Here is a 26,814-nt window from a genome sequence, read left to right as displayed (position 1 = left end):
GAATATTCTAATAGCACTTGCATGTTGTTAAGGTCCTAATAAGAGCAGTATGTCTGATTTATTTAATAAGTTTCAGAGAAAAGAATAAAGAATTAGAGCTCAGCCTAAAAATACAGCAGCAGAATTAACAATTGAGTTTCCTGTAGAAAATGTAATTGCCTCTTGTCTGTGTAAAACAATGCTAGGTTGTTGTGGGTGGTTGCCAAGGGGTTCGTTATGTATGGTTCTTACTGTGTAGGAAATGTTGAGTGCTGCTAGAGGGTAGTGGTGGTTGTGTTAGGATGTTTGGGTTGCTTATTCACTTGCTCAAGTCAAAAGAAATCTCTGTTTTTGGTCCATAGACAGGCTTGGAGACTATGGCTACACTGTAAAAAAAAACGTAATTTTATGGAATTTTCCCTTTGTTTTTCCACATATTTTTTAAATACAGTTAAAAACCATCAAAAGACAGGAAAGACTGCAAATTTACAAGAAAGACAGGAGAAAACATGTTATGTTACAAAGAAAAAAATGTTATTTTTACGGTATAATTCTGGCACCCCAGCTGCCAGAAAATGTCAGTTTTTTTACAGGATTTTTTACTGTCTACTCTTGAAATACTGTCAAAAAACATCAAATAACAATGTTTTTTACAGTGTAGACCAATGGGATTTTTTTGTTTGTTTAATCATAGCAGGTGAGAATTACAAGACCAAGTGCTTAAAAAAGTAATAGCACCTTCTCAAGACGTGCAATTTTAGATAACAGTCATATCCATAGTAAATGGTGTGGAATGAGTTACATATTAAAACTGGTTTGTCCAATCCTTAACACCAGGTGAGAAATAGTAACTGTGATGCTTGCCTTAGCAACAATAATAGTAAGAGTAATTTTCCCATCGGGGGAATTCAAGATGCACATGGCCACACATGCTACTGTATGTGCACATATGCTGATCATGTGTAATTCCGGCAGCAATCCATACAGTACAGTACAGTACAGTACAGTAGCAAACTAAATGAACCACGAAATCTTTACATGCACTGGCAATTGGCAATTCACTGAGATGTAAATTATAACTGTATAACTACATTAACCCACTTTCTAAATCAGCACACACAACACCCACATAATTACAATAATAGTAATTATTGCAATTTTACTGAACTGTATTTAATTGTGATGTACCTTAAATTATGATGTAGCCTATCTAAAAAAAAGTCCAAGGAGTGTTATCCAGTTTATGATAAAATACTTTAGCTGTTTTGAAGTTTAACAAAAACAAATTGCATTGAAAATGATTTATTGCTTCATGAGCTTGTGCTTGTACAGTCAGACAGTTCTCTGTTGTTTTTTATCATTTCCACACTTCATTTTTTTTAGGGGAGTTATATATTGTATAAGCAAACACATTCTGGGTCAAAAATCCTTGTTATTCATCCCCCCGGCAAGGCACAGAGCTTTAGCATATCTCGTTCTGATTTACTACAGAGCCCACGCAAATGTTTAGAATGGCCCTTTTTTGTTAGTCTACAAAGGAGTGTGGGTAATTTTCTTTGCCATTACATTAACTGTGAAGCAACGCTTACATTATGATTAGATGTGTGAGTTGTAGTGTGACCAACATGTGAGCCACTTCATTAGTACTTGCAAATTTTCTTTCCTGATTTCAATAGTGAGAATGCATTATGCATTATGAGTACTGTATAATAACTTGGATACGGATATTTTCAAAATGCACTGAGAGCATTGGGAATAATTGCTATGTGATAAGCTGATTCCCATAAACTTGTTCTCCATATTACTTGTCAATATCCATAACAATAGGAGATATTTCAAAAGGATATTCCTTACACCTGGCTTGATTAGTGGTTTTATTTTTATATATTTATTACATATGAAAAGATCTTTTACGTCCCTGTCTCAAGTCAATAATAACACATTAAAATGTTTTTTTTTTATATTTATGCCCGCAGACCAAATACTGTATAAATATCTATTTTTGAATATCCCTGGATCATGATTCATTTCCCTAGATTAATAAAAGCAAATTTCAAATACTAACATTATATTGGTCCTGGTGGTTGCTATGAATGTGTTTTTATTGGTTTGTGAGAGTATAAGCTTAAGGGCTTTTTCTAAAAATAACTGTTTGCTCCCCCAACATACACTGGAAATCCGCGAGCCTCTGAACCACCTTGTTAATTTACGATTAAATTTCCAATTGTGTCTGCTAAGATTACTGTGGTAGATGTCTCATGCACAAATAACACATTCCTCGGTCTCTGGACAATTTAGGTTTTTGATAGAATTCGTTCTGGTTTTAGTTGTGTGATCTCAGACCTTGTTAAAAGTTCAATCAGTGGCTCCTCTGCGCATAATGGATTAATAGATGAATGAACAACATCCAGGGTCAAAGATGATCCAGATGGGAAATGCCTCTGCAAATCAATAGGTTTGAGTTTGTTCATCAGAATAATGAAAGTTTATCAGAATGCCAACTATATGCTAGGAAATTCTGTCTAAAAAAAGACTTTATGGATTTTCATCATGACTTTTTTGTAAACGAGAGATTCATTGAAATATAGCAATAACAGATTTGACATACCAAATAAAATAAAAATAAAATACCAAATAGGGACACAAAATACTCTATATTTTCATTAGTTTTATTGTTTTTATTTCATGGAAATAATAATACAGAATATACATATTCTATGCTATTAATTTTATGACTAATTATAAATGAAAATAAATTAATTAAAAATTAAATTAGAATTTGACTTTTAATGAGACTTAAAGTCTTATTGGTATAAGGTATTGTTAATGTAATTTGTTTTATTATTCAAAGCTGCATAAAGTTCAGTTGTTACATGAGTTTTATTCAGTAATATTAAAGTCTGTTAATAATAAAAACTTATAAGTAGATCATTTTAAGCAACATATTACTCCAAAACCTCTAGGACTCAGAATTCCATATTTCTGTATAATTCTTGATAAACGTTTCCAAGTTGCCAACGTTTGTGTGAACTTTGGTTTGTGCACGTGTCTCCTGTCTGAATCTCTCTCCTCACTATCCAGACAGCACCAAGCAGCACCTACTGACAGTTAAATAAAGCTTTGCATCTCAGATCAAAGACGCCCCTGGAGAGATGACTCTATATCGACAGATTAAATGGAAATGTATTCTGCTTTTTGTTCTGCTGTTTCTCTCTTTTTCCCCCACCAAATTGCAAAGGGGCGGCGTTCCCACAAGAGCAACATGTATCAACTTCAAATGGTCCCTTTCTACCTCAACTCTTTAATGCATACACCGTAGACAGATGTGAAGCTGCCTGCATTGTAAGAGGTGATGTGAAAGAAAATGAATGGGATTTGGAGTAGTTGAAACATTGTCTTGGCATGTGCTCGAGGGACCAAACCCCCACCTTCCATCTGTCCTTATCTATTTTAGACATGTACTGTACATAGTAGGTCCCGCATTAATACCAGTCAGCTGGACGGTAACTTTATTAGGAACTAACAGAATAAAATATAACGAAAAGATGGGCACAAGTGAAACGTGAGTCAGAAAATCTGAAGAAAATCTGTCACGACTCAAATTACACTAATTTGAAATAAATAGGCAAATAATAAATAATTGTTTTAGGGACAATAATAAATACAAAATACTTTAATAACAGGTACAGTAAAAATATGTTGGTAAAATGGTCAGGTGTGGCAAAAAGTTCATTTCAATCCTTTAAGTGTTTAAAGTGTTAGTTGACCCCAAAATGAAACATTCACATTTACTCACGCTCTTTTTATTTCAAACCTGTATGACTTTCTTTCTTCTACAGAACACAAAATAAGTTACATTGAAGAATGTTGTCGGCGCTATTCGGTTACCAACTTTCTTCAAAATATCTTTTGTGCTCTGTGAAAGAAAGAAAGACGGCTACACATTTGAAATGACAAGAGGGTGGTGAGTAAATGATGATAGAATTTCATTTTTTGGTGAACTATCACTTTAAATACTCCCAGGTGATGTGAAACTGTGTTATTAAAATATGCATACTGTATATTCCTAGTATGTGTAGAGCATGCTATTGTTGGCTGCATCCACTCTCTTTTAGACACCCAGTAATTTAGCTCTGTGTAATTTAGTTGATATGATAAAGTGTCTCAAGCTACAGAGCTGCTCACTGTATTATGGAGTTTGCTACACTACAAAGCTCTTGATCAAGAAGGTCAGTGAAACAAGGGCATGAAAGTGAATTGAATCGATCCATATACCTGATCAAGCCTCCATTTGATAGATGGTGTTCCACACAAACTGGCACAGTAATCTGTTTTTCGGGCTAAATTGAAAATTGAAAAAAAGGAAAACAACAACGCAGGCTACAGAAAACAGTGTGGGTAGCCATGCCTAATTCAATGACAGACCTCTGCAATGGTGGGGATAGATTAGTTTTAATATTAATGTAAATAGTTTAAATAATAATATAAAGAAATACAGGAAAAAATAGTTTGTCTCATTTAATAATGATTTTTGCTGTTAAGAGTGCAATACTCTTAGTGTTGTTACACATATTTTGCATTTTTTTTTTTTTTTAATTGATAGACTGTCTGAACCTGCTCATTTTTACAAATACATCATATTTATTAAGAGAAGACTTATCTGGTGCTCCATCATCTCCTTGACCTCCAATATCACATTTAATATTCATTATATTTTATGGTCTTTTCATACTGTACTTTCTTATCTCTCCTTTCCTCATTTCTGACATCGTTACCCTCTTTATCTGTGCTGACACTTTTTTTTCTATTTTTAAATTTAACTTTTAACATTGAAACATGGTTATTGTATTTTAACTATTACTGTTTTAACATTGGACACTTTATACAGGTGTTGATTATAATGGGAACGTTCTAGTTTTGTTCTGGTTTTTATTGACAGGAGAGTGGAGAGAAAATAGCATAAGAGAGATTTGACTTTCATCGGGTAACGTGTCAGAGCACATACAGTACATCTCCAATAACATTTCTCATATAATGTTATATTGTAATACATATTGTAATGTATGCATATAAATTAGGATAAGGTTAAATAATCCTTTGATTTATACATTCAGACATTTGACAAAACCCTAGTCAAGACAATCTACAAAAGTCACGGGAAAAACAGATCCATTTATTTTTGAGGAAAAAAATCAAATCGTGCTTCTGAACATAACATGCACATAATGTCTAGTTTGCAGGGACAATGACCTAATTCAGTGAATAAAGTATTTGTTTGTTTGATATTGTTTGAAACATGATAGATACAAAGAGGTCAAATTGTATTTTCAGGGAATCCATCTGAGCAATATTCATTTAATTCGGTGTTGAAAACCGGAAAATAGATCTGATCACAGCAGTTAGATCTGTAGACCTTTTACACATTACGAGAGAGCTCCATTAAGTTTAATATGAGCAATATTAAACTTGAAAAACATCATAAAATAATGCATATAAAAAAGCAGAAAGCAATGCTCATCTGCATTTTACTGCATCTGTTTACACCATTATTCAGCTGTTCTAATTAAGCTTTTGGAAAGTTTCATTTTTATAGCTTTGATGACCAGACAACATAAGACCTCATCAATCAGACCTTTCATCACTGATCTGTACACAGGCAGTTAAACGAAAAGTTCACACACAAAAATAAAATTCTGTATTGGGGGTTCATTTACTCACCCTCAAGTTGTTCCAAATCTGTATAAATGTCTTTCTTTTGATGAACATGCTTTTAACCAAACAGTTCTTGGCCACCATTGACTACCAGCAGCAAAAATTGCTTTATATATTTCTTTGTTCTGTTGAAAACAAAATAAGATATTTTGAAGAAGGTAGGAAAGCAAACAGTTGTGGGGCACTTTTGACTCCCATTGTCATTTTTCCTACTATAGTCAATGGTGGCCAAGAACTGTTTGGTTACAAGCATTCTTCCAAATATCTTTCTTTGTGTTCATCACAACAAACAAATTTATGGTGAGAAAATGAAGACAGAATTTTTCATTTTTGGATGAACTATCCCTTTAAATGTAATAAATTTCAGTAAGTTAGTATACTTGCTCTCTCTCTCTTCTCTCCTTCATCTCTGCAATGGCCTCCAACCACAAGATAATTTTAATCATAATTTTTTAGTACCAAATGTTTTGTCTTCTGCAAGTTCTGCTGTTGTGATTGCTCTGACTCTGACATGAGACCATGAAGCTATTTTTAAACAACACTTCCACCACCAAACCACTAACAACAAACAAACTGGGTCCACTGCGCTTTGGAGAACAATAACATGATTTGCAAAAACAAGTTGGTGAAATAGCAGAGAGAAGAAGACAAAATCTGACAAAAAGTGACACAAATTCCCAAGAGAAGTGATGGCAAGCTGTCACAACACACAAAGAAATACATCACATTGACTCAGCATGATGCTAAAAATTGAACTAAGCTTCAGATTTTTATAAAGTAAATGTGGTAACAAAAATAATAACCAGGAGCATGCTCTGCATCTTTCCTATAGTAAAAATATATAATATAGTGAATGTTGGGGAAGCGAGTTCTCTCTCTTTAGCACAAGATAAATGTTTCCCATTATTAGGGAGATGAGGCGACCAAGCCCTACACTATTTTCTGTGCCACATCTCATACTTAGATATATTAGGCGCATATGTAATGATCAAAACATTTGGGAATAATTTTGTTTGCCCTCAATTTTAAGCGAGATAACATAGTGCTTATATTCCCTATTAGGAGCATTTATTGGATTTATCAGCATGACTCTCAGTAGCAGCACGATCAGAGCTGATCTGTTCACTTGCTCGTGGGTTTAAAGCAGGGCCCGCCCCCTCACATATCCATATCCTAATATGTGGAACTTTGGTTTGGCATGCAGCAGCTGCCTGGAGGTTTTGTCTGCCAATGCGAGTTTGTTGTTGTTGCCATTTTTACTGTTATGTGGATGTAGATGTAGGAGGAAGAGAGAAAACGGCAACAGGTATTAATGCTGCTGGTTTCATTTTAGACAGTTTCCATGGCAATTGCAGAGAATTCTTCTCAGGTGGAGGGCTAGCGTGCTTGCTGCAATCCAATAACAGGAGGAGTTTTTTCTAAATGGCTAAGGGGGTGAGTAAGGGAAGGAGCATCGTAATAAACTATGTTTTTTTAGTGGGTTCAAGACCTCCATGCTTAAACTCTTTGGGTTATCTTTGCAGATCGTTTGCATCATTTTATTTTTTTATTCAGGGAATTTTATAAAAAGGAACAAATGACAGTTAAAGAAACATAGGTGGTAAATGTTGTTCCAAATGGTGTTTGTGGAAAGTGCCAATGTACTTGAGAATTTGATAAATATGTGTAATGGGTCAGTCCGGGTTTTTTTTATTTTTTAGAAAAACTAGAAACACAAACTTCTAGAATTCTGTAAAACCATTTATTGCAAAACATGCGTCGTGACGTTTTTGAAGTTTTCCAAAAAACAATTTCACCTCCAGATAGATGGTTTTCAAGACATTTTCAGACAACATTTCATGAAGAGAAAGGTAAACATTTATGTCTGTGTGATAAAAGAACAATATGATTTTCATCTTTAATAGGCCTATTTACACTTGTATTATTTTATTAACAGATATGTTATAGCGACAAGAAAATGATCAATATAGCTGGAATGAACCCCCATAGTGTTACCTGATCTAGTAAAGCATATCACAAATACATAATATTGCTTAATTTGATTCAATCACTTTTCACTTTGAATGACAGCTCCCCCTGCTCATTTTGTGTGGTAATGCATGATTTCAATCAAAACGGTGTAAAATTGTGTAAAAAACTGAAAATACTTCCAAAACGATTAAGTGGCCAGAGCAGTAAAATAAAGATGTTATACTAATATTTAATATTTAAGTTGTACTAAGATGTCTACAGCATAGATATTTATCCAGTTAACCATGTTTATCCAAAGTGTTGGTCTTGGTGGGTTTTGTATTTGAATAAGGCACAGTTTTATTTTTTTATTGATTTGGGTTTTTCACTAAGCATATAAACTAGGCTGATATGCACAAGCACATTAATTATTTAATATGTCAAATAAATTGGATTTCTTACACCTTTGAAGTAATATGCGCAGGGTTTTGCTCACTAAATAAACTAGAGTATTATTCTTGTTTCGCTTGTTATTTTGAAATCAAAACACATTCTAAGGAAAACGAGTAAACTGCTGACAGGTGGATAGAGTACTGTTGCAAGTGATAAAAAATTCTGCTCTAGTCAAAAAACACACTCCGAAAAAATGCAAACTTTAGAGAAATGAACGAACTCCCTACAACTTTGGCAAAGGGCAACAGCTTGTCATCACCCAGAGCACAGAGGTCGACCCCTCCCATCACACTCCCCTGCCCTCCGTCTCCGGCCTTTGCCAGGACTGTAGCCTAGCAACGAACTCTGGCTGGTGACACGTGCAAATCCCTCCCACTTGCCAGTTTGAGAGTGAAAGCACAGATGCTCTAATGTGTGAGACAAAGTCTAAAAATGAGGTACTGATGTTTGGGCAAAAGTCGGGTTAGTCATTAGCTATCTAAAAGTAAAGAGTGATTCAGACTCTGAACACAGATGGCTGTGACTAGCCTCATTGGTTTTATTTAAAAACTGGGACCTGTGATTCATCTTTACTCCTTTCACCGTTGGTGTGTTGATCAAGAAGCATCTGAAGCATGTGAGTATCTGGTAGATTGTTGTATGCGCCGTTGTTTTAATTATCTTTTCATTTGACGGCCCTAATTAAAATGATCAGGACTTTTCTGTGTAGGAATAAAACTCTTACTCATTACACAGATGCACATCTACTACCACAGAGCTTTGAGTTTTAATGGGAAGACCAGATGTTGAGAATTATAAACACCAGGTCTCTGATGGTTTTGTAATAAAATGCCAGGGTGTTATTGTGACTCGGTTGTAGCGTTTTTGGGTTTCTGCCCAGATAGGGTTCATTGATAACCTGCACTCTCAGCTTTTAAAAACATGCTGAAATATCTGCACAACTGCATCTGAGGTTCAGATATGGTTGTTGGACGAAGCTGAACCAACTCATCCCTGCCATGCTCAGCATGTCTTTGGGTTCTGACTACAAGGTTATTACAGGTCACCTTTTCCATTTCAATCATAAGTCATATTCTGAAACAACAATGGAAAATATTTGTATAAGTAAGAAGGAATAAATGTATTTCCTATTTCAACAGACAATATGGGCAAAATAATTAAAAACGCTTCTCATTTACAAAATGTTGCGTAGAAACAGTCCTAAATGTGTTTTTACAATAATTTCTCAAGGTGCGTATGTGTGCGTATGTGAAAGTGCGTGTACGCCTCTCTATCAGATGCAGAGGCGTATTAAGACCTCATGGTGCCCCTGGGCACTTGCCCAATTGCCCATATGGTTAATCCGCCTCTGATCAGATGTGAAATCTATAAATCCCAAATGATCGTGAAATTGCGCGCAGCTGAGCATGATGTTTTAATGATGTTTAATTAATGTCATTGATATATGAAAGAGCACCTGTCGATTTCCAAATCCTATAGAAGCAGCAGGAATGACTTATATTTCCAAAAACCTGCAGCACTCGGACAGGCAAAAGTGCGTACGTCTGCTCAGACCCTGAAGTGGCGCTAAGCACTTTTCCACTTCAAAGACCGTTTTTATAAATATGAACGTTGCCGTGGATTTTTGCGTACGCAGACTTTACAATCAAATCTCTGCGTGCGCACGTTTTATAAATGAGGCCCCTGATGTATTCAGATGTCAGTTTCAGATTTGTGTATACTGTTTCTGTTTATTTTGTCAATGGTCTAAAACGATTGCACCAGCTTATAGATGCCTTCAAGCCACAATCATCAGATTTTGATTTCATGGAATCTTTAACAAACAATCACAGCAATAATTACATATTTCACGGGGCAATAAACAAAATCTGCTTCTCAATAAGTTGGTGGAAATATTGCTGTATCGCATGCTGTGAATGTGGTATCTATCTGCTCATTGGTGTGTCATGGACACTAGACTGATCCTGTTAACTGGTTTAGCTTCTCTTATAGCTGCAGGCAGAGAGAAGCGTTTTCTGCACAAGGGTGAATATTAATCAAGTCAGACTGGACCATAGGAGTCGCTCACATAAATGGTTTTATGGAATCGTCAATTTAATACTAACCCGAGGTCAGATGATGGGACGTCGAAGTTAGATGCAGAGGAATATACTGTACAACTGAACATGACAATCCACAAATATTATGAGGCTCATTAGGATGTATATTGCACTTTTATTGTTTCCTCTGAAATGTACTTTATTGATCTTTATATGTATCAATGGTGCTTTAAACTTCTGTCTCAGTCATCGCGTTGACTTATTCTGCAACAATTATGCTCTTTCCCAATGCCAGCAGGGCTCCAAAGAGACTGGCGGGCATCAAAAAAACACAAACTGTGTCCATGTGCAAATACAACTCAAAATCAACCTGCTAAAATCTCATTAGGATCATTAACATTATTCTAACAATATAAAAAAATGTTTGCGTCTTGACTGTGCTGAACCACTGAATTGGGTGGATTATTCTCTTTGTGTTGATTTTATTGTAGAGAACTTCAGTTTGAAGCCTTTGAGGTATCCGCTCAAAATTAAGCCTGCAGAGCCTTTGTGTACAGCAGCCCAACTCTAAACGGCAAGAAAAATTAGGCAGAGTCCTCCACTTACCAAAGAGGAGATGTTGCCATAGAAACGGTCAAGTACCTCAAGGCTTTTGATAGGGAGAGGCCTTGGATTTGATTGGCCTCAATGTCTGACCACAGGGGAAAGAGATCAGAGGCATGTCAGGTATTAGAGGCAAATACTATACTACTTGATATTGACCACATGTAGCTCGGCTGTGTTGACGTGTTTACTCGGTCAAATTTGACACAGACTGTTTTGAATTTGTTTATTTGTAAGACATATTTGACAATACATGCATGTCTGTGCATATCTATTAGCACATGACAGTGCCTCAAAAAGATTAGATGAGAAAATAATTGACAAATAAAAAACGTGCTGCGACAACAGTGGATACATTTTCAAAAGTATGCAGCATCTCTTGTGTCATTTGAGATGAATGCGAAACAAAGCACATGTCCATTGCAGCATTGCATTGCAGTCGAACAGAAGTGTTTTTTAAGAGACAAAAACATATAGAATTCAGAAAGGTATTTTATAAAGTCTTTAATGTGTTTTTCCCTTCAACTGTGCCTGAGGCTATTTACAGCCAAGAGCTGCCAAAGAATACCAATGAGCTTTAACAGGCCAAAAGTGCAGTATTTGTTTTCTTTTTATGTACAATAACGCAGCAATACAGTGGCAGCATATAGACATGATCTGCAAAACAAGCTATTCACTTATAAGCATCCTTCACAGAGAGAATTACAATGACTTGGTGGTGCGCCATTCAAACAGAAGTATTCATCTTTTATATTTTTCTACTCCTACGTGAAGGTTGGTATTGGCAGGTCATTACATCAGCCGATTGGCTCTAAACATCAGTGTATTGTCACCAAACACGCCGATGTGATAAACAACATATTAACAAGCTCACTGACTCACACACAAAAGCAGCTTTTTTGGCCTTTTCATCGAAAACAATTAAACTAATTAAATTGACTTTCATCTCAAACGATTTTGGTTAAACAAGATGTTTAAACCTACAGCTGTTTGATGAGTTAGCCAATGAAGTTGACCTGTACACCCAAAAAAGTACCAAATGTAAAAGTAACAAGCAAACAAGTAAAACAAATAGACTGTACGGTTTAAAACAAACAATTTCATTATCTGAGCTTGTTATTTTGCACTAATGAGTTTAGCCGATTATTCTTATCTTTAATTGCACAAAGAAAAACAATGCAGCCAGGCCAAAGTGGACGTCTGTGCCTACAGCAAAATGTGTTATTTGTTTAATAGTCAGAATAATTAAATTCTATTTAGGTGTTGAATCAGACCATTCTTCTTTATATTGTTTTATCTATGGCCCTCAGGGGTCATGGAAAGGTTAGGATGATGCACAATAACAGTATGAGTAGACCTCCAAAAAACAATGTAATAAAAATCTGTTTTTTCGTGTTCTTGTAAAATGGAATTTTGTTTCTTTTGTATTCATGAAGGTCACCAAGAAAACAAATTTCTTTGTGCTACAAGAAACAAATTCCACAAAGCGAGCAGCACCATGAACTTGACTGAGCTTGGCTTAAAGATAATAAAAAACAGCTAGCAGAATGATAAATATTTCAGTTTCAGTTTCAAAATTCAGGAATTTCTCAGCTGTAAATCCCACACACGCAGAGAAACTTCCTGATGTTCCAGTGATTTGAGCTGCAGATCAGTTGTGGATCAGTGGTTTACTAACAGTGGGTTTTTTTAGTCTGTCTGTGTGGCTTTTTAAGGCTCTTCTATCATTCACAGGCCGGGAGGCATGTGGGTTAGCACAGCTAATCATAGATTTCTATTGACTTCACAATTGATGCTGGTCTAAATGCAAATGTGAGCTGTGTAAATGGTTTAAAATATAGTGCTTGCCCTTTTGAAAGGCCTCTGTGTTCACTCTGACATAAGTTAACAACAAATATTAATAAGCTAGTCTTTTGTTTCATATATTGAAATGGTTGCATTGTTTCAGATCAAAAACGTAAACACGTTTGTTTGCTTCATTATCAATTAACTCAGCTCAAGCAAAAAAGACAGTGAATCACTTCTGTCCCCTTGTGTCCAAGATCGGTATAACCACTTATTATTCTTTTTGTAGAGAAATGAGATACACCAGTTAAGTAAGTTTAAATACCGTCAATTCTAAATACAGAATACATTAAGTTTTGATCTGGATGATTAGAATAAGATAATAAAAACGAAAAAATGGCTTAATTTTTAATTTATTCGACTTAGCACAAACATTGATGTACAAAATTCATCCTTTTAAAATGAGTAAAAAGAACTGTTATCTCTAACAGAGACACAACACTAACGCTGAATGAAATGACGAGAGAAATCTAGTCAATTAATTGAAACATTTCACTACAAAATACATTAACAAATATAGTAACATTTTACACTAATGATTTCAACTTTATACTCACTACTGTAGTTTAAACACAACGTAGAGAAACATATATTTATAAATAAATATCAGTTCATAAAATCTGGAGGCATGAGTAGATGTTTAAGAAAATCGCTGCCTAAAAATGTAGGCATCCCTGGCTCAGTTCAGATGTGTTCAAAAAGGTAACTACATAGCACTCCTTTAGAAACGTACCATTAGATTCAGTAGATTAGATTCTAGTTCCTGACATCTGCACATTCTGAAAACAAAGTAAAATATTTTTGTAAAGACAAGAGGAAGGAGCTCTGTCTTGATATTCTGACAACTTTTTGTGATTATATATTTTTTGGACCTATTTACTGTTTTATCACTATTAAAAAACATCATGCCAGCGTTGCCACCTGGTCATTTCCAGTTTATGGAGAAAAACATGTAGCAGATGCTCCCAACAACTTCACTGTCCCTGCAGAGCTGTAAGAATGCATTTTTTAAAGTGTCTGTTTCTTGCACTGGAATCGATAAAAGTCCTTCCACAGTTCTGACAGATGTGAGGTCTTTCTCCGGTGTGGATTCTTACGTGTGTGTTAAGATGACTTGATTGTCTGAAGTTTTTACCACAAAAGCCGCAATGGTATGGCTTCTCACCAGAGTGAATCCGAAGGTGAATTTTTAGCAGTCCTGATGAACTGAATCTTCTGTGACAAACAACACAAAAATATTTTCCTGTGCTGCATGCGTTTCCATGCATATCGGGATGAGTATGGTAATTGTCCGACAGTTCCTCTTCATGCTGAAAGTTTTCCAAACATATATCAGCTAGGTTCGTCTTGGGCTCTAAAAAGAAGCACATTTACACTTCAGGTTGTTCTTTTAAGAGAGAAGTAAGTCCATCTGAACATTTCTTACATTCATTTACCATAATTACAGTTCTGAAAGTAAAGATTGGGGCTGCATTAAAATGTCCTTACGTGTTTGGTGGTGTTGTTCTTTATGAAGTGCCACTTCTTCAGCATGTCTAATCTTCTTTACTTTGTGCATTTCCTCGTATTCAGAGTTATTCCTTTGGTTTTCCTCCCAATCTGTTTGCAGTTTACTTGTGGGGGGGAAAACAAATTATGTTAGCCTTTAAGGACAAAACAATAAGAGCAACATTTACATGTTCAGGAATGAGCATGATTTCGAAGCATCTAATTGATCAATTTCAACCACATTTAAGAATTTTGTTAAAAAATGTTATTAAAAAAATCTATTGTACTGTAATACTGCCTTTAGTTTTAAAGCAGCAAACAATTTCAGAAAAACGCTACAGACCATGTTGGGTTGATTCTCACACACAAACACAAGTAATGTGAAATTCTACTAGGTTAAACTTTGTCTTAAATATATTAAACACAGATTTATATTTGAACTCTAAAAGGACTTTCTCAAAAAACACAATTTTATAAAGGTTGTTTGCTGACATGCACCAGAGTAATTTTCTTTATTAAAATGTTTTTTTGTTTGTTTTCCACTCATAACTTTTAACGAATACCAAATCATGACAGATGAGAGATAAACGTATTTAATTTTACTTAAACAGCAAAAAGAGCAAGCGTACGGAACGGCTTTATTCAATGTTTTATTTCAAAATACATCAAGGAAATAAAAATCCCTAAAGCACTGTTCAGTGTGTTCAGCTATGTTATGCGCTTAAAAAAAAAACAATTAATTTGTTGTCACTTTTTTATTAGCATTTTTATTTGTACTGTATTTGCATTTATTAATTTTACAGACACATTAATCCAACAGACAGTAATGCTTTGCCCATAATTCTTGTGTAACGCTAACAACCATTAAAATGTTAAGCAGAGGTGTCAGGCTTTGACTCTGGAATGATGTCAATGTCCTCTTTAATGTTGTTTAAAACCTCCTGAAATGTTTTCTTTCTCCTGTATGCGGCTGAACGCTCCCTCCATTTTTTCTGCTGCCTTCTTAATTCCAATAGATTCAAATCTTTTGCAAACTTCACTTTCCCTTGAGATTTTCGTCTCTGATATCTAAAAAAAACAGCAAATCAGTTAATGTTTTATTTCTGTATCTATACATCTAAAGCTTATTTCCATGTTGAGATCCATTTCATAGCAATAACATAGTATATGTACGTGTATTTTCTTGTAATAAGGCATCAAACCTCCTGACAAGTATTTTCTTATAAAAGCTGAACTGTACCTCTCTCTCTCCTTTTTCCTGTATTCTTCTAGAAGTTCAGGATTCCCGTAAATTTTCAGTTTGTGCTTTAAGGATCTAGCTTTCGCTGCAGCCTTCTTTCGCTCATCGCCTGTCAATCTAAACAACAAGAACATTTTGTCCTTACAAACGAAGGTAGTGTGTCACACTCACTATTTTGTTATTAGCTTTCGTTTGTTAAAAAACAGAGCAGAACAACTGCTGTCAGATAGACAAAACGCCTCATTGAATTTGAATCAATTAAAATGATAAGCGCTTATGATGTACAGTAACACTGTACCTCATTTTCTTAGGTCTCTCCATAGACCATGAAAGGCAAATATGAATCAAAATCTGCAAAGGGGTAATTAAATGTAACAAATTTTATATGAAATCATCAAAATATTTGATATAAAATCATCTTATATTAGAACCAAGACAGTAATCAAACTAAATTTTATTTAAAAAAATATCTTTATGCTTATGTATGTTACTTTATGACAGTAAAATCTGAATATACTTGTTCTTATTTTTTACAATTGAGTGAACAAACTACAAAAGTCTGTGTGCAAAAGCCAAACGTATACTTTTTTTATAATGCAATAACCTTATAATCATTAAAAAGACATTCATTACTATCGGCCAAAACAAAAACAAACAGCAATGGAGAGTATACGTACGCATGTTAAATTGCTGACGTATTTTATTACATGTAATACAAATGTATATTTCAGCTAATTTTACTGAAAATATAACTGACTAGCAGGGGTCAAAACATGCTTTAGCATTAGTAACATATAAAGCTGCTCAAGTGAAGAGTACAAACTATTCACAGCTGAATAGCCTGTCACGTCATAATACACGTCACAAGAATTAAAATACGACATAGAACAATTACGAAACTATTAAACAAACCTATCAAAAACACAAGTAACTACTGGGATAGTATAAACTTGTTGTGAAATGTCACTTATGGCAAGTCAGTTCTTCATGTGCATTCGAATTAAGCATCGAATTATGCTTAACATCAACTAAACATTCATTATCTTGAATTTTTAAACTCCTCAAGTTTACAGGTCCGTTAAATATTCCCAGCGGATCGACTAGTTTAAGATCAGGAGTCTTGGGCCAGGGAAACAAACTCCAGACTTTGCACTGCTCCTGAAACTTCATCCAGACTCCTCTGTCAGTTGGTGATTTAAGAACTCTGCCCAAGTACCACCTAGGTGGACGGGTGTACAGGAAGTCAGATCTTGTACATCTACAATGAAAAATATGTACAATTAAGTTTCAAGAATGCATTGTATGTTCAAGTTGGAGCCATTATGAAATGTAGCCTATACCTGTGTTATATGTGTATTATGTTTCATCCACAGATCTTCTACTTGTTCACAAGGACGTTGGTCATCTTTGCTTGTATCAGAATTATCAGTCAAGGCATTCTGTCCTTCAATCGCAGCCTGGTTAAAATCACTTATTTAATCACTTATCACCTCTGTGTTCAAAGTATGACATTGGCAGGCAGAGGCAGTTTGAGTTGGAACACTGGCTTCCATCGTGGCTAAAAATCTTACTCTCCCACTTTTGCCAGGACACTGGCATCCACTACACCTTTAACTTTTCCTTGAGTAGCACAACACCACAATCAAAACAAGTTCTTTTAATACACTTTGTGTAATCACAGTTCCTCACTTTGTGATTGTCTTTGATCTTCAGTCTTATATACACTTGTCACTGTTGGTAGCATTGAGAATTCTGTGCAGGCTCTGAAGCTTCACTAAACTCCAGTACAATATTCACAGAGACATTGGTTTAGGTTTGTAACACATTGAGAGACAACACGTGTGTAAAAAAACTGGAAAGCACAAAACTTTGTTTTCTGGATTTTTACAGCTTCCAAAGTTCACAAGCCTTCTGTAGAGATCTCCATGAGGATTTGTTTTTTACAGTCCTCATGTAAGTAAGTTCTCATGCTACCTTAGGATTACAATAGAATGTTGCATTCTGTACTTCTTTGCAACCATCAAACTAGTGACAATAAAGTGTCTCTTCTCCAAGGATGTAGTATTTTTCTTCTTGTGAGACTTTTCTTATCATAGGTGGCGAAAGCTCTTCCTCAGCTTTACACTGTTGTAACTTCTTTATAGCTCTTAGTCTTCTCTGTCGCTCACGATTATTTTCCCGATCAGTTTCTCTAGCAGCAGCCGTCTTTTTTCTTCTATACGCTCTTGCTCTTGCAGCTTCCAAAGCTTTGTACTCAGCAAATTTTGCAGGGTCTTTTTTCAGTCGATCCCTCCAGGCCTGTGCTTTTCTTGCATTGTGCTCTTTCCGCTTGTCAGAATTGGACACTTCACCCTCACAGTCAGATGGATGACTTTTCATACTTTTATGCTCAGAGTAATGGAGCCACATACTTGAAGACATTCTGAAATCAAACAGTTTTACACTGTTTAGTTGATTCATTTAAACATTTATATCAGTAGAAGAATATATAGAGAATACATATAATAAATGAACAATATTCTATTTTATTCTATATAGACGAGAACAGGGATTTATCTCAGGATTGATCATTTAACAATTAATCCATTGCTAAAATTACAAAAAAATCAGTTAGGAACAGAAAATGATGTAAAATATTTAAACCATGAATATCAGAATGCTTAAGTTGTGTCCCAAATGACATACTATACACTATGCACTTAAACTTTGCACTATGCACTCAACCATGTAGTGTCTGAATTTTAGAAGGGTAGTATCGTCCCAAATGGAATACTAAATGGTTTTATACTAACCGGAAGTATATTGGTTTCCCAGGCGAGTGCAAGTGACGTCAGTCGCACAGCACAATGCGTGTGAATAAAAATCTATTTGTACATTGTACATTTAATGTAGTTTTCGTGTGTTTTGCCCAGCATTACTTTAGTCATCATTAGATTGAAGCGTTAACACTCTGCAGGAGTTTTCCTCGAGCAGCCTCTGATAGCCCCGCCTCCCTTCCGCTACGTAAGCGAAACTGCGGCCGTCGAGTGCGTGAAGTGTCCACAGTTCCACACTTCATATTTTTCGCTTGAAAAAGTGCATCATCCGGGTACTTAAAGTGCACTTCTTTTTTGATAATTTTCAATGTGAACACACTACTCACACTATTTATGGCCTAGAATAGTGCAGCGATTTGGGACGCACCTTTAGTCTGTGCATGAAAAATGTCCGTCAAAATATAACGTACTGTTTCCATTACAAACCAAAACATGATGCACGTTCACTACCCCCGCAAAGTTTTCAATTGGATTGGTTTTTATTCTCTTTCGCATGTAGTGTGAAGTATTTTATTTAGTTCCCTGATCTATTTCAGTGAGTGAAGAACAAATTTATACTCACGTGTGTTATGTATTAGGTACGTTATCGTCTCTGACAGACCGCACGCTGAAACCACTCGGGCCGTCATTTTCTCCCTCCTTTCTGAAAGCGATGATGCAGTCAATCTGGTAGTGTGGGTTTATCAGGAAATGTCTATGCTCTCCCTGGACCTCAGCTTCTCGCAAATAATTCTGTGTATTGTGCACGTTATTTTTTGACAGACATTGATGTTTCGGTGTGATATTCAAATAACGTGGACTTGTAAACAGAGGGGTTGTAACGTAGTAATTATTTATTTTATAACCCGCAAGTACACAGTGAAGTGACTGAAGCCGGTGAGTGTTTCATGCCGACAGTTTTTGACGAACAAGATCACACATGTAAGGGGTGAACTAAGTTTTTCTTGTTTTGTGCTTAATTATAAACTGTGCTAGACATGCATACAAAACGCACAAAATTTTTTGCATACTTTATTATACTTATTTTACAGAAAGAAGTTTATTTTGTGGCTTAAAGGGATACTCCACCCAAAAATTTAAATTCTGTCATGAAGTTTTTACAAACATGTATAAATTTCTTTGTTCTGCTGAACGCAAAGAAAGATATTTGAAAAAATGTTAGCAACTGACATTTCTAGGACATCATTGACTTCCATAGTAGGAAAAATTAAACATACCCTAAAACTGTTTGCTTGGCTAAATTCTTCAAAACAAAAAACAGAACAAAACAAAAAAACAATAAAATAATTTTTCTACTAGTAGTCAATGATGTCCCAGAAATGTCAGTTGCTAACATTTTTCCTTTGGGTTAGGGTTTCTTTTGTTGTGTTCAGCAGAACAAAGAAATGTATACAGGTTTGGAACAACTTGAGGGTAAGTAAATGGTGACAGAATAAAAATAAATCAGTAAATATTACTCAGACACTGACATGTTTGGCTTGTCAAAAATGTTAAGAATTAATTTGTCGCAAATTCGCTATAAAGGTTTTTACCAGGAATTGAGTGGTTTTTATTGTCTCTTATAACAGAAGCTTTTATTTAAACACATAAAACTGTAGATCCTTTTGTAGCCTAACAGAGAAATCACTATTCAAAATTATTTTTCTATTACTACCCCTTAGCAGATTTTAACTCATAACCAAACATGCTAGGTGTCATCACAGAGTCGGCAGGGCCAATAACTGTTGGAGAGTTAGGGCTGTTAATACTGAGCCATGCAGCCATAGCTGACCACAATGAACCAATTTGAAATGAAAAGAGCAAAAACAATATTGGCACTCTCAGAGCAAAACCAATATTGGCACTCTCAAAGCAAAACCAACAACCTGTGACTATACCTGTGACAATTTAACTTTGTCATCTGACATCACTGCCTAAATATATAACGATGATTTTTTATATATTGTTATGTTAATAATATTTTACATGATCAGCATCAACATTTTCCTTTAAATTGCGAATGCTCGAATGTTACATTAAAGTTGCATTAAAACTTTAACATCCAGATAAATGATAGTAGTGCACATTTAGAAAAAGTCAATAAGGTCAATTAGGTATTGTGAAAATCACCCACCAAAATTACAGACAAAAGGCTACAACTTAAAAATTAAGAAAAAAATATGTTTATAAATATTTCTTCCTTTGTTTTGGAAAAAAATGTCGTTGTAAATGGGATGAATGTAATTTATGAGAGCTGTTAAAGAAATATGACAGATTAAAATATAATTTTTCTATTTAAACAGCTTCCTCATATTTCAAGAAGCTAACTCAACCTAGTAGGTGCACACATTTTTTCACATTTTCACTACGAGAAAGTGAAAATCAGCAGAGACAATGTTTTACAAACACCAAAAAATTAAAATAAAAACTACCTCTCTCTAATTTGGGCCAGTTCCATTCTATGCTGCTGTGTCAACCTCTCCTGGGTTCTAGGGGGCAGCTGTCAAACAAGGTCCATTAGTTGTACATTCATGACAACAGCAAACTTAACTTTGAATACAGCTTTAGAGTACAAGGACTTACATGAAATGCGTGTGTCTTATATGCAGGAGAGTCGATGTTGATGACTTCTGTTTTGTTAACACTTGATGCGTCACTCGCCCCCAGATCATCCAAGCAGTGTCTAGTGAATTGTTGTACCTGACAGTCCCTGCCTTTTTCACTAAGCCCAGGTTCATTTTTAATCTCAGCATCTTGGTTCGTGAAGGGAAAATCATTCTCACTGCTGTCCGTTATTTGACTTTCAATGTCTATGTTGGTCATCTGATTATGGCCAGTGTCCATACTTTGCCGTAAAGATGATGATTCATTATAAACAGACATATGGACTCTATTCTCCTCCTGCTGTGTGTAGACCTCTAGTTTCATCTGCACTTCTGTATCTTTTCCATCTTGTTCAGACCTCCACTGCTCCTCTGATAATGTCTGAGTTTCTTGTGACTCAAAGGAGCATGAGTGTATTTCTATAATGCAAAGAAAATGTTGTTTTTGGAAAAACAAAAAACAGAACTTGTGGTAGCATAAGAAAGCTCAATAAGGTTAATAATAATAGTAAAATTGTAATTCATTTCATTAGACTGTAGCTTTACAAACAAGTAACTGGCAAATTAAACAATTTATTCAGCATTATTATTTTAAGATATAAATATAGTATAGATGTAAGCTTTACCCTCTTCGTATGTTTTATTTGTTCTATTAATACTGTTGACTTAACTGATAGTTTATAGGGCACAGAGCTAAGGTAAAAGCAGCAATGACACTACACTGCTATTGACCTATATACAGGTTTCGTTATAACACGCTGCATAAAAACTATGACACGACACAATAAATGTCACACTGAATTTGGTCTGTTTATTTGACTAACCAGAGTCGAGCAGAAGCCCAGCCTGCTGCAGTCTCTTCCTAAGCAGCTCAATCTCCTGTCTGGAACGACATATCTCGTCATTGTACTCCGAAAAGATGTCTTCCACAACCTTAAATATTTCCTGGGCCGCTAAAGTTAATCTTTCCGTTAAAAAAACGTTTAAAATCTGCAGTTTAGCCATTGTTTTGTTACGACAAGCATCTGCCGTAATCTTATTTTTCCATCCGTACAGATATTTCTCTCGTCTATTGTTTTGTTCCGCTAAACTGTATCCGCCTTAGCGCCCCCTGCTGGCCTGGATGTGCGAAAACTTGCGCTCTGTTGCCCTTATGAAAATAACATACTGTAAATATTTTACTGCAAATAAAAATATGAATTAAAATAAATAAATATGTTAAAATAATACAAATAGGTAATTAAAATGAATAAATATGTAAAGTAAGTGTAATTATGTGTTACCAAAGGCATTGTCTATCTATACAAATGGAGAATTGAATTGAAAGTATAACAAGTAACAATTTTCTTTAAACTACTTAAATTACAGCAAATGTGCTAAAAGGCTTCCATAACAATTCTTAAATAATGCACTAATAGATTTAGTGATCAAAGATATTTTAAATCAGCTCAGAGTGAGCTTATATTCACAAGCTTTGTGTAAACGCTCACGTTGCCCTCTCATAGTATGGCCAAATACCAATTCACCAAATACCAATGGCCAAACCTCTCTTTTCTACCTGAAACATATTGTGGTATTTGTTTAAAATGTATTAGCCTAAGCACAATAAATAAATGTAACTCATGGCTGTAGTTAAAGTGTACGTTTCTTTACTTTTCTCACATGGGTCATTAGATTTAGACAGCAACCAAATCTTTTAATGTTGCACTGTTGATAAGTTTATTGAAATGTATTGATTTAATCTTCAGATTTAGTGTCACATATTAGAAACCAATGTCGATTAGATGTTTATGATTTTGTACAATTACATGCATGTACACAAACAGACAGACATTTTCTGTGTGTGTGCCGCACCGAGAGCAGGTTTAGAGCACTAGGCAGTGGATAGTGAAGAATAAGTCATTGTTTGACAGGACCAGCTGTCAGCTCCAGTCTTCCTCACGACAGGCCTTGCCTGGCCACCTGCCTGCTATTCCCCAACTATGGTCACAAACTCCCTCTTCAGACCACCTCAGATTAGTGCCAAATACAACATAGTTGCCTTTTTGTAATAAATTGATAAATTGCACCGATACTGTCTTTCTTAAAAAAATCCTATAACATAAAATAAAAACGCCAGTATGGATCCCCTCACAGGTGCATATGCTTAAAATCACTCAAATAATGCGTAGTTCTTAATTCACTAATCTTATAGTCAATATAAGTCAATATTATACCCAAGTATTAAAATAGCAGTAAACATGTAGTTCATGTAGCAAAGTGTAATATACACATGTACTAACTCTATCTAAAACCAAGGGTTGCATCAGTACCGAAACAAAAAATATATATTAAAGAGACTGGAGAAAAGAGTAACACATCCATCGCCGCTATGATGGCACAAGTATGCCATATCATCACAACTAAAACCGAAATGCCATTCTGTGACAACCCAGCGTCCCACAATAACAACATACCATTCAACATACCATATTGGACAGAGGCTTCATAAACCATAAATAAACCTTCATGCTGTCAAACATAGAGAGTTTGAAGACTGAATTATGTATGTTTAGGAAGCTATCTTGTCTTGAACCTGTCTTTGTTCATCAAGCCATTGAAGTCAGAGATAGCGTGTCACTTTCCTCCATTTGCATTCCAGTCGGGCAAAAGTCACAGAGATGTTTACACTACATTCTGTTTATGCCTCTCCTAGTAAGAGTAACTAAATCTGCTTCATGGACATCCTCACCCTCTCTTCAGTGTTGTCTAACTATTTGGTCTCTCCAGAAACCGAAGCGCTAAATTTGTGCTCCCGATGGCACAAGAGAAGGTCATTGGAACCCAGGGTCGGATATAAACACTGAGGGACGAGTAGAAAAGCTTGTAGGCCGTATTTTTACTCTGTCTATAAAGCCAGGGAGGGAGCTCAACTTTCCTTAACGTCCCTGCTGGAATCCGGACAATGGCTGACGAACAAAATTAGGACCGTTGCCGGCATAGTTTCCGCAAAAACATTTGAAAGCAGTCCCATCCCAGCCACACCTTATCAAACGGTTGTCTTATACAAGTTTGAATTCAAAAGTGCATTGATTCAGTATTCATTTGTGGAATGATCAGCTTTAACTGCTGGGAATGAAAAATATCATCTGGAAGCTGGAATGACAATTTGGAATCTTGATTCTAAATTCCAAAGACTAATTTTAGGTACATCTACTGAAGAGGAAGAAAGTATTTAAAGGAAGTTATTCCTAGATCCATTTCTGGTTGTTCGTGGCATTGAGGCAATGTAGGCCCGCGTGTGACAATCGAGTGGAATTCAGCAACTCATTTGCAGACGACACGCCCAGTTATGTGGAACAAAACAGAATAGATTTCCAAACTATCTAAACCTCAATGAAACTCTGATCTTGAGCACTGAAAACCATTTAATGGCAATCATTGGTCACGTCCAAACGGAATAAGCTAACATCATAAACACATAGGTGCATTTCATTTCCATTAAGTCTTTTAGAAGATAACGCAGCGTCTGGTTTAATGGGTTTGTCAGCTGTTCTGTGATGTTGTTGTCAAGAGGTGTTTCCACGTGGATGGTGCTTTTAGAAAGCGATGTATCGTTAACAGCTTGTCTGGTCTATTTAAATGACCCATGAGAGGTAGACACATTGCCACAGTTTGTGATTAAGCGTTTGAGACCTATTGGAAATACTACATAATTAAAAAATTGGCTTGATGTTCTGAGGTGTGAAAGGAATTTTTATAGCACTTGCTTGACCTTCCACTGTACTGACAATTGTTTCTTCACCAAGGCATATGTAGACACGCTTAGAATTGGACTTATTTAATATTTAGTTGAATCCTCTGAGGTTAAAGTGGTAGTTCGCCCAAAAATGAAAATTCTGTCATCATTTACTCACCTTTGTCATTTCAAACCTAAAGGACTTTCTTTCTTCCACAGAACACAAAAGAAGATATTTTGAAAAATGTCGTCAACTGGCACCCATTCACTTGCATTAGTTTTGAGTCCATACATGTTTCATTACCAACTTTCTTCAAAATATCTTCTTGTGTTCAGCGGAAGAAAGAAAGTCATACAGGTTTGACAAATGACAAGAAGGTTGGGTACTTTAACATCACTTTAATGATCAATGTATTTTGAAGGTTAGGCACATTTCACTGTCCATTTCTTTTGAAAATGCACAAGAAGTTATGTTAACTAGTGTCTATTTTTACTCCTCTAATGACAAAAAACATGCTTCTTCATATACACTAATCTGTTTTTGTATGACCTCTCTCTTCCTCAAACCCCAGTCAGGTCTCCAAAAGAGTTTCTTCTGTAATACAGTGAGCCCAACTCGTTTGTGGTCTCTTGGAGCGAGGCATTTACTAACAGTGAGTAGCGTGTCTGTGAGGGGTGAGGCGATCAAGCTGCACAGAGGACCGGGGTCATTCCTGTGACTTAATATGACACCACTTGCACTAATACATCGACAGCTGCACATGCACATGCTTTCCATTCTGTTTGTTGTAGAGGATTATAACCTGATAAAAGCGCCCAGAGACAGTCGTATAGTAAGGCCCTGGCCACTACTGTTTCTGCTAACTTATAAGACTTCACAGAGGGCTTTACAGAAAAACACAGGAAATGCACTTGTGGTCAAAATTCAGTGATGGAGATACCTGCATATGAATCCAAATGATGTAAACAGACACAATAATAAACATGAACTAATTTACTTACCTAATAACCATACAAAATAATGTGCTCTGCGATAAACTTTGATTTGGAACAGATTAAATCAGTGACAAATGATGAAATGCTTTGTTTATGATGCTTGTATTACAAAGTTATTCAACCAGTGAAAGTGAATGTTGGTTAAGCGTTGGCAGTGCAGTAAAACACATTTTTGATGATGGAATGAAAAGTCAAAATGTATTATTTCTGAATTTTGTTGGTTTAATGTTACTTTTTGTTTCAATTAATGTTATGTGCTTTTGTCATTTCGACGCCTTGGGATTATAAAGTGTGTGACATTGTTGTCAAAATAGAGTTATTCACATATTCTTATTCTGTGACTTATTTACATTATGTGTTGTTTTTTTCTTTATGTTGTACATTTTGGGACTTTTAGTAAACAAAAAGGTTTTATGTACAGAGTCAAATGGAATGCAAAAATGTTGCAGCTTGTTACTAAATACTGCTCAGAATGCAGATAGAACCTTATAATTGCAAGATGACAATTTAACTATTTATTGGTTTATTTTTATTTGGTTATATAAGTTACATTTATTTTAATTTTAGTTTTACTTTTTGTTTACTTTAGTTTTAGTGCCTCAGCTTTAACTTTTTTAGTTTAATGCAAAGACATTCTACTTTTTGTGTTTCAAATCATATTTAGGCCAGTATTTTATTCAATTTTAATTACCAGAAATGTTTTAATAAACTTTGTTTTTCTAAACTACAATAAACTTGTGAACAACAAAGGCAAATAATGACAGTTAGTAAACTGATTTTGACTTTTTTGGAGGGGTTCAAATTGTATAATAATAAGTTATGACAAGAATAAATAATTAGGCATCCAACCATTGTGTTAGGAATTAACCCATATTAAAGAATTGTAATGCAAGTTCCAGAACTCTTGAAACATATTGTTGATGACATTTTAAATAATTATTGCTTGTAAGACACAGTGGCCTGATATCATTATTAACCATAACACTGTGGTACAGGTACACATTAAATGTTCTGTACATTAAATTGTATAGGTAAACCTGAGAGAGACCAGAGAGAGACAAATAGACTGATATGCAAACAGATTTAAGAATGGGCAGAAAGTGGCAGACAGACTAACATATGCCCAGTTTCTACCGTCTAGGCTGGCACTTATTTGATGAGGTGTTAGCAGTCACAACAGAGGTGCTTTGAAAAGAGAGAGTCTCCTGACGAATCCTGAACCTGTTGCTGAGCCAGCTCAGCTCTCCGGCCTAGAGGATCCAAACATCTGCTCCAGTCACTACTCCTCCTGAAAGCAATAATGGGGCATAATATCCTTCTAGGGCTTCAGAGCCAAATATTGAATGAAGAGTGAACATTCCATGGCTAATGCAGCCACGTTCTGGGCATTTCT

At 35.4% G+C, this 26,814-nt stretch overlaps 1 protein-coding gene across 3 annotated transcripts; it reads right to left on the bottom strand.

Annotated features, from left to right (window-relative positions):
- Window positions 1-12,928: 12,928 nt before the first annotated feature.
- Window positions 12,929-21,779, bottom strand: si:ch211-86h15.1 (uncharacterized protein LOC558435 homolog). 3 transcript variants are annotated; one of them, XM_057362136.1, is made up of 5 exons: window positions 21,532-21,779; window positions 20,688-21,127; window positions 20,537-20,604; window positions 14,070-14,194; window positions 12,929-13,935 (listed from the first exon to the last, which is right to left on the bottom strand). In XM_057362136.1, exons 1-5 carry the CDS (start codon window positions 21,710-21,712, stop codon window positions 13,556-13,558), a joined length of 1,194 nt encoding a protein of 397 aa, XP_057218119.1. In that variant the 5' UTR covers window positions 21,713-21,779; the 3' UTR covers window positions 12,929-13,555. The 3 variants fall into 3 exon arrangements, 2 of the variants coding, with proteins under 2 accessions (XP_057218119.1, XP_057218120.1); XM_057362137.1 differs by lacking the exons at window positions 12,929-13,935; window positions 14,070-14,194 and adding exons at window positions 14,209-15,137; window positions 15,310-15,426; XR_008965061.1 differs by lacking the exons at window positions 12,929-13,935; window positions 14,070-14,194 and adding exons at window positions 15,451-16,567; window positions 16,650-17,731.
- Between the last annotated feature and the right edge of the window lie 5,035 nt (window positions 21,780-26,814).

Source organism: Triplophysa rosa, linkage group LG20 (genome assembly GCF_024868665.1).
Source record: "Triplophysa rosa linkage group LG20, Trosa_1v2, whole genome shotgun sequence".
Lineage (NCBI taxonomy): Eukaryota > Metazoa > Chordata > Actinopteri > Cypriniformes > Nemacheilidae > Triplophysa > Triplophysa rosa.
Note: the sequence above shows the minus strand (reverse complement) of the source record. Positions and strands in the feature narration are given on the sequence as shown.